The 16,290-nt window shown below is 37.9% G+C and overlaps 1 protein-coding gene across 1 annotated transcript in view; it reads left to right on the top strand.

The window, feature by feature from the left end:
• The window catches only part of LOC124259124 (F-box/WD repeat-containing protein 7-like), a 32,774-nt gene that overhangs the window by 13,866 nt on the left and 2,618 nt on the right, over positions 1–16,290 (top strand). The window contains 13 exon segments of the mRNA XM_046693218.1: positions 1,500–1,544; positions 1,546–1,671; positions 2,075–2,211; positions 5,869–6,036; positions 6,733–6,898; positions 8,379–8,435; positions 10,598–10,673; positions 10,869–10,951; positions 11,688–11,786; positions 12,548–12,738; positions 13,711–13,892; positions 15,233–15,351; positions 15,958–16,080. Coding sequence (XP_046549174.1) covers positions 1,500–1,544; positions 1,546–1,671; positions 2,075–2,211; positions 5,869–6,036; positions 6,733–6,898; positions 8,379–8,435; positions 10,598–10,673; positions 10,869–10,951; positions 11,688–11,786; positions 12,548–12,738; positions 13,711–13,892; positions 15,233–15,351; positions 15,958–16,080 — 1,572 coding nt within the window.

Here is a 16,290-nt window from a genome sequence, read left to right as displayed (position 1 = left end):
CATTACATATATGGTGTATAGTGATAACTCAAATACTTATGCCAAAGTTTCACACAGATTACATTTTGTAATAATTAGTCAAATCTTTTCAGTTTACAAAATTAACTAATCTTAACAAGGACTGACTTCAGTGTCCATGGGTTGCCGAGGACCAAATGTACGAGGATTATGGTAGTTATGTTGCTATGGTTACAACTGGTTGTCATAAAAGTTTCCTAGAGAAATTTCTTTTCTGCTGACAATACCATTATTTATCTATTGGGAACACTTTAGGTGGAATATATACCTATTTGCTGTCACAAGGACTTGGACGTCTCTGGTCAAAATTTTAAATGAATACAAAAATAAAATACTAAGCATAAATTACACAATTTAATTAAAATTGAATTTTAACTCCAATAAATCTAGGTGATCATATAACCAGAGCTGTTGTAGTACCTATACTTCAAAATAAACTTTACTGTAGCTCTAAGATCGCAGATCACAGCGTGGAATGAGCCAGTGGTTGCCATATGTAAAAAATTTATGGACTTGTATGTATTACATATCAGGTGTCCGACACCTTGCCACTTGTCTAATACAGAGTCACACTCAAGGGATCTATCAATATTTGACTTCCTGACGAACTAGTCACTCCAAGTTGAGAGTACCCACAATGAGCTCGCTATCAAAGAGAAGCTTGTGTGCATAGTCAATAAAATATAACTCCAGCTTGTACAAATAACTCAGTAGTTAATAAATCTTGACACCTTTCATCGAGAAATATATGTACGTAGTAACCTGAGTTTTGAGTTGAGGAATAAAATTCAAAATTATACAGTGAATCACATCAAAACAATCCATCACCGGCAGTGGAATCCATCACAGGCAGTGAATCTTGAATGGAATCAAGGCATGTATTATTGGAAAGCCATAATCGGTGAAAGTGTGGCTGGTTCTGCATCATGGGTGACTTGTGACAAGAGAGTTCTGTAATATAGAATTGAGCAAGTTCTTTATGTGATGGTGATCGAGTCGATTTGCATGGCTCTTTGACTAGTGGACTATTGTAACAATCAACCCGAGTCTCTTTGTTCTGGTTGTCAATATCAGCTGATTGCTGTTGTTGGTAGTTGTATGTTGTGTACAAAACAAACATACCTTTGATCTCACAAACAATGGTATGAAATAAATGGTAGTCTCAACAATGATTACATATTTTGGGTGCTTATTTTTGTACCTGTTAATGAATATATTGCTAATATTTTTTAAATTTTGGTTGCAGTGACTGATATGGTTGCAAGTTGTGACTGTAATAGTTGAAAATTGATCAGCTACTCAGCTGTTTTGGTTATAAATAGCATTTTGTAATTCAGTGTATATGATGACATGTAATATTCAATATATCATAGACCCATTTGAACCTTATTATTTAGATTTGTCAGTTTGTGCAAATCCTTGCAGTAATATTGCAGCCTTTGTATGTTTATGGCTATGGTGTACCGTTCATGTCATTGCAGCGATGTTGTCTGCTGGAGTCTCTGCTGCGGAAGAGCAACTACACGCCAGTTCCAGTTCCTGTACACGGTAATGCAGCCGACGCTGCATCGCGACTTCATGTACACCGCCCGTAGCCACTTCCCCGACATCGACTTCCAGCCAGTCAGCACTCACACCAGCAGGGAGCTGAAGGTGGAGGAAAACAACCCTTCGGTTTATACTACTCATTTAGTTAATTTCTGTCACGTAATCCTAGTTTAAGTATATCTTTGGCACCAGTAAAATACTTCATTGCATTATCAGACAAAGTCTGGAAGAAACAGAGCAATAAACATTCACCTTCCAATGTTTCTGAAATGATTTTCAAAATGTATTAAATATCCATATCCAGTTCTGTCATTAGTGTTTCCATTCGACACTGCATGTTCATGTCCATTTTGGACATTTCCAGCTAACTCCCATATTACCTTACCTTCAGCCCAACCAAGCCTCTCTAAGGCGTAACATCCAGCCATCCTGTCATCCTTCTCTCAACCCTCACATCAACCCAGACTTCACTTTCCTTCACATTATTTACTTGTTTGTGTCATTTCAGGAAAAAGTGACAAGGTTGCGACAGAATAATTATTTCCGAGTGAAGTCAGCGTATCTTCAGCTTGATGACGATGTGAAGGCCAAGTTCAAGGACACAGACTGCATTAAGTTGCCCCATCTTGCCACCCATCAGTACAGGTTAGGCAATAATCAATCTTCATAGGAAAATAATTTTACAGTCTAAATTCTAATTTCGACCCTAGCTGAGCTTGGCTGGAACCTGTGTCCTGCTTGTAGCTCCACCAGTGGCTATTGCAGGTTATATCCCTTCTAGATGACCAATCGGATTCCTCCTCTCAGATCACTTGTAGTTGCTTCAAACAAAATGTCAGTGCTTAGACATAACAATCTGATGATGATGAAGATCCCTCTTGCAATAAAACAGGTTTTGCATCAAGTTACTTGAACACATTGATTTATAAACAGTAAATATCTGTTGATGCCCAGTTGAAGGTACAGTGACTACTTTGCAAATCCTGTTTTTGAGTGACATCTGCACTGCAGTGCCTATGTTGTTTACAAACAACATGTTGAGTGGACCTATAATAAATAGGCTCCTTAGGCAAAGTAAAATATAGTTCAGAAATTCCAGCCTAATTTAGCAGTTATTACTTCCTTGCCTTTAGAAGATAGAACATTGCATTCTGTAATTATATCATTCCTCTCTCTGTCCTGTCCACTCAAACACAAAGAGTGAGTGAGTTGGGTTTTACGCTGCTTATAGCAATATTCCAGCAATATCACGGTGGGGGACACCATAAATGGGCTTCACACATTGTGCCCATGTGGGGATTCGAACCCAGGTCGTCAGCATGACGAGCCGACACTTTAACCATTAGGCTACCCCACCGCCCAAACACAAAGAGCAGAGTAACAGCAATACTACTATGAGAATATCTATTGGAAATAATGACAGCAAACTGTTTAAAAGAACATGCTTACAGCGAACTGATGGATATAATGAGGGGTTAGGGTGTTTGGGCCTGGCCACTGGCTTTATATGATAAATATAAATATGGTCCAAATGCATATAACAAACTATGGTTATATTGCACTAACCTTAGTGGTTACTTGAGTTCATTATAATTTGTTATACAGTGGAAACCTGATAAGTAAAATTTCAAGGGACTCGCCAAAATTGTTTACTTATCAGGTATTTTACTTATCCAAACTTATAAAAACATGCAAATGACAACCATATGCATGTATATGTATGCATATGTAACAATGAACCACTTATCAGGGCTGGCCTCCAGTTGTCAGTGTATTGTCAACTGTGTGCTGCCAGCAAGCTGTAAGTAGGATGTTTGTTTAGCTGGTGACTGTGCCCCTCATGTCGGATTATGTGGTGATCACTAATTTAGTTATCCAGTCTCTTTTGTTAAGTAATTTACTTCCAGGGACCGTGAGAAGACATTTAGTTAAGCGGTATTGTTTACTTTTCTGAGTTTAGTTAACCGGACTCTAATAGTGATAATTAATGAAGAAATTTGCTGGGACCAAAGGAAAGTGTTTACTTATCAGGTCTGTTTAGTTAAGCGGTCTTTACTTAGGCGGTTTCCACTGTATTTCAAATTTATTCATGTAGTATCATACATGTGTCAAGTTTTAGAATTAGAATAACTGGATTTTTATCATATCATAATTGACCATAATTTTATAAAATATACTTCCTATCTACTTTTTAGCATTCCATGGCTACCACTGCTTGATTGGACTGTATTCATGTGGTCCAATATGTTTTCAGCACAAAGGATCAGTGTATTGTCCTGAATATATCTACCTATCCCATCAAATATCGGATTCCCCATAAATATTTATTGGAAATCATTACACTGAAATTGCCTTAAGTTATAAGATCTTTTAGACAAATGGTTATATTAACATGTGAATTTACTTAGAAATCTGAAGACGTTTCACTCAGGCATTGTTGTTTTGTTTACTTTACCTTGTATTATTCATGGCTGATGGGTAATGCTTAATGAATATTCATAAAGCTGTATGCATGCTAATGTCAGTTTGGTGTTACCCAAGCTGAAGACTGTTCTGGTGTAGTGGAGCATGGTTTACAGGGCTGAGTGAAACTGTGGAATGCTGAACATTACGATCATAGCGCTGCAAGAATAGGCATACACAGACCTAAAAAGCTTCTTTTAATCTTTTTATTAAATTATATTATGTTTTTTCTTGTTATAAAGTATTTTAAGAATAAACATTTCAAGATATGCATTATAAATATTTTATTTTATATATTCAAGAGAACAAGTCTTAATGAAGAAATTATCACTAAATGCGGAACAATTATTGAAAGAATTTAATGATTGTTATTGTGTGAATCTTCATCGAAGACAAATAAACTTTGTATCTCAGAAGGTAATTTGTTTATTGAAAAATGACAGATAATATTAGAAAATGTATTTTTTCTCTATTTCTCTATTTAAGAAATACAGTTCGCTCTACCACCAATACTGTATAGTGTAATAAAACACACTTTCGCCCTGAACTATTATAGCTAAAGTACAAGGACGCTTGTGTCCGAGTGCTTTAATGTTATAATAGTTCAGGGCGAAAGTGTGCTTTATTACACTATACATGGTGGTAGAGCGAACTGTATTTCTTTTCTAAGATGCCAAATTTAGTACTTTCTAAGGATACTTACGATTAATTTAAGGCAGAAAACAAACAATGGTGTGGGTGACCTAAATTAAGAATCCTCGCACAGGGCTAATTGGCGAGCTGTTCTATTGATGTGTCTGCCCCCTTACGTTAAGACGAATGTTACTAGAAAAAAACAATGATAACAGTTTGATGACGGTTTACGTTCGGATTAAATATCTTCTCTGAATTATTTTAATTACCCAGTACATCTGTCATTAACGTAAACCATATGGGGCAATATGAACGTCGCATTTCTACTACCAACGTAAGTTTAGATCAGTACATCCAGATGAAGCTGAGTAGTCAAGCGACATTCCACGATTGCATTGTGGGAATGTAAACATTGCGAACGTTACCGTGTCACTGAAAACTTGTGAGTCGAATTGACACATTTTAACCGTCATAAAACATAAACGTAATGTTTCCACCAGTGATGTTAGCTGCGTGAAGCAACTGCAAACCAAGAAAGGGGATGCAATGGAGCAGTTTACTGTAGGAGGCCGTACGAGGCGATGACAACTGACATGCAAACGGTTCGATTAGAATGGTGCACTAGAATGGTGCAGTGACAAGATAATGTCATTCAGTTGTTACGTCATCAAAAAACTATACCTTTATTGTCTGATAATGTTGTGTTTTTTCGATTGTTCTAACCGCTAGGCATCTTATAATGTGAGTTATTAATTTACTCATGAATATATATTATTATTGTTGTTAAGGAAATATTTTAAGAACTTCTCAGAGCATTGCTTACCAGGAAAAGAAAAGATACAGTCAGATTGCATTTTCTCATCATACAACCACGAAAAACATTAACATGACATATTCGAAAAGACGATTACACATGTTCATCTATTAGGCAATTTTCAAATTATGAATCAAGACCTTTGTCAAAATATTTGTTGAGGTATAGTCTGGAATGGAAATTGTCAGTTTGAAAGAAAAATGACTGGCTAATATTCTTGTCAGTCGCTGACAGTCATTCTGATGGGAAGGAATGTCCTCAGATCTTGGTTTAGAGATGGTGACAACTAAGATTTGATTTTAATGAGAGTTGAAAAACATTGCTGAATGACATCTGAGAATCCACAATACTCAATACCAGCCACAAAACATATATTCTCCTACGTGTTTTAGATCTGAACCCGTGAATAAGTCAGCCCCGAGTCTTCTCAAGTTGACGTCCAAGTCAGTGTTGGCCAAGTTGCCGCAGGGACACCAGGCTGCGGTGGTGAAGTGGGGCAGCACCAGCAGCATCAGCACCGACACGCAGCAGCCTCCGCAACATGTCGACACACTCCTCAGGTAGGGGGCTCACAGGGGAGGATCACCGACAAATGTTTCTCTCTATGAACAAGAATGTGTGACAAATATCCTTTATGGGCATTGAAAGGCAGCTTCCCAGTTCCCATTGTTTAATTACAATGATTCCTTCTCATATATTCAGACACACACTTGTTTTTCCCTATTTTCTAATTTTTCTGGAGTGATTCTTAAGTAAAACATTGTCATTGGGTGGCCTAGTGGTAAAAGCTTTTGCTTGTCAGACTGAGGACCCCGTTTGAGTCGGTCTGAACTTTACTGAAAAAGTGCAATGACAAATATAACATACATTTTTTTCCCGTTGTTGTGTCATGTTAACGAACGGAAAGCCTGATTACATAAAAATGAAAATATAAAAGAAAAAGGCACGGGCATGTTATGACATGTCAGGAAAAAAAATCGCTACAGTTTTTGCATCTTTCGTTATAAAATAAATTTATTTAAGTTGTAGTTGTATTATTTCAATTTTATTAAAAAAATAAACTTCATATTTATCAACATGATATAGGTAATGTCTGTGAATGTCTACATCTCTACAATCCAAGATGGCGGTCAAATGTGAATAACGAACAACGGGTATAGCGAACTAAATTTCTTGGTCCCTTGGAGTTCGTTTTATCTGTGTTTTACTGTATTACATTTTACCACTTTCTTAACAGTATTGTGTGTACATGTCAGGTTTGTGGAGATGCCGGTGAGGCGCCACATGCAGGACGAGACCTCGCCTCGTGTTGGCAACAATGTCAGATCCTCCCTGACCTCAGACTCCACCAACACTGGCAACTCCAGCACCGACTCACAGCTTCTTTCCACCGCAGTTGCTGGACCCAGGAAGAAGAGGAAGGTGAGCTACAGAGACTGTTGTGTGTGGGAAGTGACCATCACGTGTCTGTGGAGAGTCTTGGGAACTGTGTAGGCAGACCAGTATAGCGCCTCTTAACTTGTGTTATACTGCAGATGGCACAGTAGACAAGGCATACCTCCTAGGGTTTGCTGGTCATGGTTAAAGCTAAGATTTGTATTGATTATCAGTCCCTCCTGGATTCCGCGATTCCGCGGTTGCACAATGAATCGTAGAAATTAACTTTTGATGCAGAAAAACGTCTGGTCTGTGGAAACCACATTTTCATGCAGAATACCTGCAGAATTTGCCATTTTTCTGCCACAGAATTTACTTATTTTGAAAGTTGAATCAAGATTGACTATCAACCGAAACGAAAAGTAGGGGTAAATGTCAAAAGTATGATTGGTTACACAAAAACGAACTGAGACATTTGTTATAATGATATTTTCAAAATATTCATGAATAAAGATGATTTATTCATAAGGTAATATTTTCTTCAGCACACCTTACAATAATATTTATTGAATTTGACACTGCAATTATGTTCACAAAATCAATCTATTTGAAGACTGTAATTGCATTATTTTGTGTTTTTAACTGCCGAATATTTTGCAGAATTTTGCAAAATGGGATGAAAATTTACTTAAATTTGCTGCGGAATTCTTAAAAATTCGTCGTGGAATCCAGGAGGGACTGGATTGTGTTCCAGACCAGATGACCTTAATAGGTGGTACTTGTTGTCACTCTGCCTGGTGCTCAGCACAAAGTTCTCGGTGTCAGAAAGATATGATCGATTGGGGTATCTATGTTAAAATGTGGCATGGTATCTCAGTGGATCAGCACTTTAACACCGTCCACAGTCATCTCACAAGCAGCTACACACACACATATGCATTTCTATTTGATCTGGGGCAGTGGGGTTGACTAGTGGGTAAAGTGTTCGCTCGTAACACCGAAGACCCAGGTTTGATTCCCCACATGGGTACAATGTGTGAAGCCCATTTCTGGTAATCCCCCACCATGATATTGCTGGAATATTACTGAAAGCAGCTAAAACACATACCCACTCACTCTTTCACATTTAATAACTGTGTCATTCCCGAGACAGCTGTGTAGAATATCTATGGTTACTGTCATTAATGGCAAGTGAGGTTTTAAATTTATGTTTCAATTATTGTAAATATTCTTGGTGTATGGTTCTGTTATGACTCATATAGTGATTTTTATTTCTGATTGTATATAAGAAACAGAATTAAGATAGATGCACAGTGTGTGAAGCCCATTTCCGGTGTCCCCTGCTGTGATATTGTTGGAATAATGGGCCAAAAACTAAACTCACTCACTCACTCTATTTGATCTTCTTTTCATTCTTCATATCTCTATACCTATTTTACTGTAACATATGTAAGTAAGGTCTTAGATTTCCCCTTAAATTATTCTTATGCTGAAATCAAGGAATATACCCTTTTGTCTCTTGTAGCTGAAACTTTCATATGTGAAGGACAAATCAAGAACCATTAAACATGAACCTAAGACAGTAAGTATGCACGAACCCTTAAGGCTTTGTCGACTGACGCACAGGACAGTTTATAGTTGGTATTCAGACCAATTCCTTATGCACCACACCTTCCCACCCACTGTAGTATCTGATTACATGAAGCTGGTTGCTGTGTGGCATGTGGTGTTTGATGTATTAAATTTGTAGCTACAGAGTAGTGCAAAAAGTATTCAGCAAAATGGCCGCTGCGGTATCGGGTCAGTTTTCAGTACGTTGTGATCTGCGTCGCAATGGTAGTTTTCAAATAAAATATCACAAAAAAGGTAAGTATACTTACTTATTATTGTGTAAGTTGTCCTTTGAGATGAATTACTTTCATCACACGTCTTGGGATAGAGTTTTACAGGGACTGAATATATTCAGGTGGGATAGTCTCCCAAATTCGCTGAATTTCCATGAACAGTTCAACATTCATTGTGATCAAATGAACTCGAGACTGAACCTTTCTTTTGATATATAACCAAACATTTTCGATCACATTAATATCAGGTGATTGAGCTGGCCAGCTCATGCATCTGATTTGATTATTTTCTTTGTAGTCATTGATGACCTGCTCAAGATGCACTGGGGCATTGTCATCTTGGAATAAATACCCATCGTTTGGGAAATATCTTGCAATAACCGGCCATAAATTATTTTCTAGGATGTCTTGGTACTTGTTGGCATATATATGACCATCTACAGCCGTTAATGTCCCCATGCTATTCCAGCAAATACAACCCCATATCATAACCTGATATTTTCTGTCGGTTTTTGGACACACTCAATCAGGTCACCATCCCTCGCCAGTCTGCCTCCACATGTATACATGTTTATCCTGTCCAATAACAATTTGACTTTCATCAGAAAATATTATTTTGTTCCACTGTTCACTCACTGTCCACCTTCTCTTTTCACGACAACATGCAATTCGCTTTTTATGATTGATCCCTCAAACCACAACTTTCTTCTTTGAAACCCTAAGCCATGTGAATGTAGTTGATACTCAATTGTTCATTTGCTGATAGGATTTATAAACTTGCCTGTTTTCATTGAATTTTGAAGATATTTCACCCAGAGTGTCCCGTCTATTAAGTTTCACAAGTCTCTCTAACACACGGTAATCACGATCACTCACGATTTTTGCCCTTCTACTTCGAGGTTTGTTCTCCATCGAACCCTTTGTTAAAAACTTCTTAATCACATCGTTTATCATACTACGTGGTTTCTCTAATATTCTACTGATTTAACTGATAGAATTGCCGACCTGATGCAACCTTACAGCTGTATTCTTAACACCGGGCGACAAGTCAGCACTTTTTCGACCCATGTCGTCTGCATCAGATAAACCGGAAGTATTCATAGCAGACGTTAACATAACTCACGTGACTAGCACGTGACATACTAATATATTTTATATGCGTGTTTGCATACGGATGCGTAAGCTGGAAGCGGAGATACAGTCATCCAAATATCAGCGTAGATTTGTCATAAAGACTGAATTTGTCAATTTGCCGAATACCTTTTGCACTACTCTGTATATGTAGCTACATTTCATAAAATTGGTTGACATGTTGTTGTATGTGATTTTCTGATGTTTGCATGAGATGTTCAGTAGATGTTTGAAATAATCAACCATGATTTAGAATGCCCTGTGTTTATCGTAATCAGGTTACATGATAAGAAAACACATTTGGACCTGCACTTGCCCAGTCTTGTAAATGAGCCTCTGATTTATTGTGCCAAGTGGGTCGATGGGATTAGAGCATCCTCTGGTCATGCCGAAGACCCAGGTTCAATTCCCCACATGTATATAGGTACAATTTGTGAAGCTCATTGCTGGTGTTCCCCGCCGTGATATTGCTGGAATATTGCTAAAAGTGGAGTAAAACCATACTCATATTGTGCCAAGTCGTTACAACATGACCTATAATGGGATGTCCTCGCTTAGTCTCTGAATATATATAATTTTGAAAGTAACAAATAATCCCATTTAAATTGAAAAGGAGCCCCAGTGAGATGGGATATTCAGAACCTAAACAATCTAGACTTGCTTCATCTAGGGCTTTAGTATTGCAGGGAGGGCGAGGCAGTAGGGAAAATAATGTGGTTGAGAGACTACAGTCTCTCCTATGTAAGCCTGACGTGTATGTTTGTTGCAGAGAGTCTCCCTACCACCCTGTCAGTTGTCTCCGGACGCCCAGCAGTTGATGTACTGGTACACAGATGTATGGAACAGTAAGTACACCTTTCAATGTCACGCTGTTGATATATTTTAGGAAATAGAGTTGCATATTCTGAGGACATTATAAAAATTGAAACTAAAAACACACTCTGGAAAAGGAAAATGTCTATTATTGCACTGAATACAAGAATAGATTTTGTCTAAAAAGGCATTGTGAGTACAAAATGTAAAACTACTTTCCTTTTCAGATACTAGGAAAAATGAATTCTTCCACAAACTGTTGTTGAAATTGGACCCAAGACAGCATTACTTCATTTCAAACTTCCTCACTGTAAGTACAGAATATATTTTGTTATCTCAGAATCATCAAGCACCTGCTTATCAAAGATATTCTGCTATATCAGCAACTTTTCAAACCTCTGATTTAAGAGCACATGGCTCAAAAGCGGACCGATGAATTGCAATCTAACTCGAAAACTAATCACCATAAAATACTCAATGAAACACTGATCATAATTAAAACCTGAGACCAACTCTGTGAGGTTTTTGCAGAATTTATGTCCTAAAAATAAAAACAGTTTAACAAACTATCACCTGGCTGTCCCTTTCTCTGGACGCCTCCCTCGTAACAGTGAACTGTGTCAAATTTTTAAAGATAGTTTGTTAAACAACTTTTTTAATTTTAGAACATAAATTCTGCAAACAAATCACAGAGTTGGTCTGATGTTTTAATTATGATCAGCGTTTCATTGAGTATTTTATGTTTATTAGTTTTTGAGTTAGATTGCATTTCATCGGTCCGCTTTTGAGCCAAACGGACTATAGTCATTGTGGATGTTAATGTCAACTTTTCCTTCATCACATAATTTGAGCAGTCCTTTTTGTTTGTTTTTTAAATATAATTAATACTGTCATCACTTCAAACCATCATACAAATAAACTGTAAAAGAAATGATAATTTCAAATGGGTTGGAAACTTAAAATAAGGTTTTTAATGAAATCAATATATCGCTGGTACTATTTTTTGATATATTTTGGAAATATTTGGACAATTCCCCCTCCCTCAGATCAAGCAGCACCGTGACTTCCTGGCCCTGCTGCCAGAACACCTGGCCTTGAAGATCCTCAGTTACCTGTCCCCTGCAGAACTCCTGCAAGCCTCCAGGGTAAGTGGCGGCAGGATTTCACGAAGTCTGTTGCTGGTCAGTTGTCATTGTTGGTACCTCACAGGTTATAGTCACTTCATTTATGCATCACCTGTAAATACAGACACTTGAATCATGAACCATTGAATCATGACTGGTTGCACTGGTAGGGAAATCATCAGGTGCTCAGATCGATTACAGTGCTCAGTCAGCAGTATTTCTCATGCAGTTGTGACCATCTACTCTGCACACCAATCAGCCAATTTCAAAATACAAAGAATTTGTTACAAAGAATTTGCTAATATTTGAAAGTGGTTACCATTCTTTGCCTGTTGATTCTTTGGGTAGCCATTAAGCATTCGCTCGTCATTGCCGAAGACCCGGGTTCAATTTCCCATGTGGGTACAATGTGTGAAGCCCATTTCTTGTGGAATACTGATAAAAATGGCGTAGAACTAAACTCACTAACTCCTTAAGGGAGAATTTGCAGGGGCCATATTCTTGGCCATTTAGCTACTGGAATGTTAGGGGAGATATTGAGAAACTTCAGAAACTTCATGACTAGATTGGATATGGCGCTCACACACTGGGGAATATGACTGAGGAAAATGTGAGACTTTGAACCAATAAATAGCAGATCCTGATCCTGGTGAAGGAAGGACCATCAATATCTTGGTCAACCTTGCCATGACCTTTTTCTGAGAAACTATTCGAGTTGCATACATCTTACCCTATTCACCCAGTTAATTGCCTGTAGATTCATCCAAATATATCTGAATTAGGTTAACAAGACATGGCACTGTCTCGCCAACAATAATGAGCTCTGGAGGTCAAAGTGCAATGAGGTCAAGATGGAGGTCAGGGTCAACAGTGCACCAATATGGAAGAAACTGTTTCGCGACAACATGTATCTTCGTCTGAACTGGAACAATGGTGTCTGCCGAAAAGTAGATCTCCAAGGACACACAGAGAGGTAAGATCCTCTTCCTCATCCTCCACATCATCATCATCATCATCTTCATCTTCATCTTCATCATCATCATCATCATCATCATCATCATCATCATCATCATCATCATCATTTAAAAACAATTATTGTCCTATATCTGTTCATGTAAAGGAGTGATCTCGCCCAAACTGTGCATTTTTAATTCTTTTGTTTGGTCATGTAATTGCAGAGGAGAGAATAACTATTTTCCTTATGTTATCAGCCATGTTTGTAAAAATGTGATGTGATATTTTTTCCTTACACCTTTCATATCTGTTAGGCTCAAAACAAAATCCATTTTTTAAATTACTTTTGAAAATATTTGTTAGTGTATGCCATAAACAAATGTATGGTATCATGCAGTTACTCAGTGCTCTTTCTATCAATCACTGGTCTGTCCGGTCCCAACTCAATAACAAATCCCGGTAATATAGCTGGAATACTGCTGACTATGGCAAAAAACAACATTCACTCTTTCAAACAATACGTCAGTGAGTTTTACCTTTCATATTGCCATCTCCAAATCATTTCGGTAATCAAAAGAAGTCTCTGCTGAAGGTGAAATCCAATGTCTGATTCCAATCATATAAAATCATTACATGTTCAAAGCAGTGTTTTGTCAAACTCATTTACTCCCAGTGATTGAATTTCTGCTCGTGGCGGTTGGGTAGCCTAGTGGTTAAAGTGTTCGCTCGTCACACCAAAGACCCGGGTTTGATTCCCCACATGGGTACAATATGTGAAGCATATTTCTGGTGTCCCCTGCCGTGATATTGCCGGAATATTGCTGAAAGCAGCATAAAACCAAACTCACTCACTCACTCACTGAATTTCTGTTCACACAGTCAGCCATGGTTTCATCTGGTCACGACTCAGTAGGCTAACCAACAGGCTGCAGTGATGTAATGATACTGGCTGGTGTAGAACCATATTCACTCACTAACTCATTACTTTCAGTGTGCTATCGGTGACCTTTGATGAGACACTCCTTGCTAGTGGGAGCATGGACCAGACGATCAAGTTGTGGGACATCAAGTCGGGGGAGTTGTTACAGACGCTGAAGGGACACACTCGCGGAGTCTGGTGCCTCAACTTCTACACCAAGCACCTACTCATCAGCGGCTCGTACGTTACGACTCAACAATAAGGGTGGGTTGGTGTCAAGGGGCTGATAATAATCCTTAGCTCACCTAGCTGTGAGCTTCAATAGGTTCAATAAGTGAATTAGGAGATAAACATCATGTGTTGGCCAATTTCCGGGTGTTATTGAGTATTTGAAGCACGGGAATTCATTTGGAACCGACGGCGTCAGCCGGAGTTTTCAAATGAAATATTCCCGTGCTTCAAATACTCAATAAAACCCGGAAATTGGCCAACACATGATGTTTATCGACATTGTAAACACAAAAGAAAACCAAAAGGTCTACACACGTTTTTGTGTCTGCACTCATTGACACCGAGTACGGGTACAGCAGTGAAATGTCATCAGCCGGCCGTTTTGGCTGTCTCCCATTGTAGCATCTGGAACTGTTCATTTGTGACGTCATTCGGACTTTACGTCACAATATGATTTTAATGACGTCATCACAGCTGACGACGTAACAATACAATGGTGTGAGTGATGTTTGTATGTATTAATACGCAGCGAATTTCCGGGAATCGAATACCATTTGATCATGTTTTTCAACCAATCAGATCAAAGAACACAGCGACTTTTGGTTTACAATTCAGAATGTACCATTGTAGTCTTTGGTTCAATATTCAAAAGTGTCTTAAATGTAAAGTCTATTTGAATTCATATGAGACCGATGAATTGCTCACTCACACAAAATGTAAAAAATCTTCTACACAGCCAGGTGTGCGAGTTGCACGTGTGAAATTGAAATTTCACTACACGTGCTTGTTGATTACCTGGCTGTTCTACCAGCATGTGGCCCCACTCTTAAAAAGAAGCAAAAAGTGACAACAAAATACTGGTAAATAAAATCTTAATGAATAAATAAAATACTGCTGTATTATTTCTTTCCGAGTCGTTTCATGGTAATCTGTTTTGTATCAAACCATCTGTCACTACGATTGGTCGAAATAGAACATGTGACCAATTTCCATGGCGGCCACAACACACATTGCTGTTTTCGCTAATTCGGCGATTGGATTTGGCTCATTATTTAATTATGTTTCGGGAAATCCATTACAGCGACAGTTAAGTATGATTCTTTATGCTACTATCAGTCGTCTGATGTGACTGTTCAAAATTTGGTTTTGTTGCCATTATTAGATTTAGTGTTAGTCAGCAATTCATTAGTCTCAAATGAAATCAAACAGACTGTAGAATGAGCTGAAAATGTGTCAAGGGAGATAACTCTTTAATATGTAAATGTAAACTTCAAGATTTGAGGTTGTATCATAGTATGACTGAATAAAGTATACTGAAATTATAAATTGTTGAACTGAAATAGTTAATTGTATGTCTTTCATTTTAAGATCTGGAATTTGAGAAGTGGCGGCACCACTCGGACATTGCTGGGCCATGAGGGTCCTGTGTGGGCGATGGTGAGGAGGGGAAGCAAGTTGGTGACAACTTCACAAGATAAGACGGTGAGAATGACAACACTAGTCTAAAGCTTGACCGATTTCTAGATTTTGCATTTCAAAAATAAATGATGCAAAGTCATAATTGTCCTTTGGAAACCAGAAAAACTTGTAAAAGTTATAGTGTGTATCTGATGAAATGGCAAACTGAAATGCCAATTTCACGATGCCAGATGAGATGTTGGCAATTTTTTAAGTGACCGTAAACTGAACATTTTTTAGGGATAAACATGGAACTATGTAGGTAGATTTGAAACAACGTGATCTTGACAGGCAAAGTCAGAATTTGTTTGTTCTATTCAAAACGATGGATTTCAATATTTGTTATATTTTCAAAGGTATACTGTAATGTAAATTTAACCCTTTCACTTTTTGGGCCCTGCTATCAGAGGAATATGAGTCACCTTGACTAAGCATTGACATCACTTATAACTATATTTACACTTAGAAATTTATGCTGACATATGATGGTGACTTGAGGTCGAATATCAGCTGCTTTGCAGGTAAAAACAATTATCAATTTGTTATAGATATGTGAACATATTTAAAAAAATTATTTTTATTTGTGTCAAAATGACAATTTTCATTGTGCCAATTGTTACTTGCATCCAGGCAAAAGTTTGGGATATTGGCCGTTGCCTCCTGTTGCACACGCTCAGTGGCCATCACGCTGCTGTGTTCGCTGTCGATATGACGGAAGACGGAGACATAATAGTCACAGGCTCAGCAGACAGGGTAAGCATATTTCATACATACTCTCCCTAAAAAGAAACGCATACCCGGTAGGTGTATGTTCATGAATTTAATCTGCTAACTTTAAAGGGAGATAAGACATTTAATTCTGGATCAGCATTGATAACCACTTTTTCTCCACGACATTTTCATGCAAGTTGACACTTCTGAATGTAAACGTGCATTTAGGTATCCAAAGATGTGTTTTTTTGC

This window comes from Haliotis rubra, unplaced genomic scaffold (assembly GCF_003918875.1).
Source record: "Haliotis rubra isolate DU_JTF1 unplaced genomic scaffold, ASM391887v1 Scf71, whole genome shotgun sequence".
In the NCBI taxonomy this organism is placed as follows: domain Eukaryota; kingdom Metazoa; phylum Mollusca; class Gastropoda; order Lepetellida; family Haliotidae; genus Haliotis; species Haliotis rubra.
Note: the sequence above shows the minus strand (reverse complement) of the source record. Positions and strands in the feature narration are given on the sequence as shown.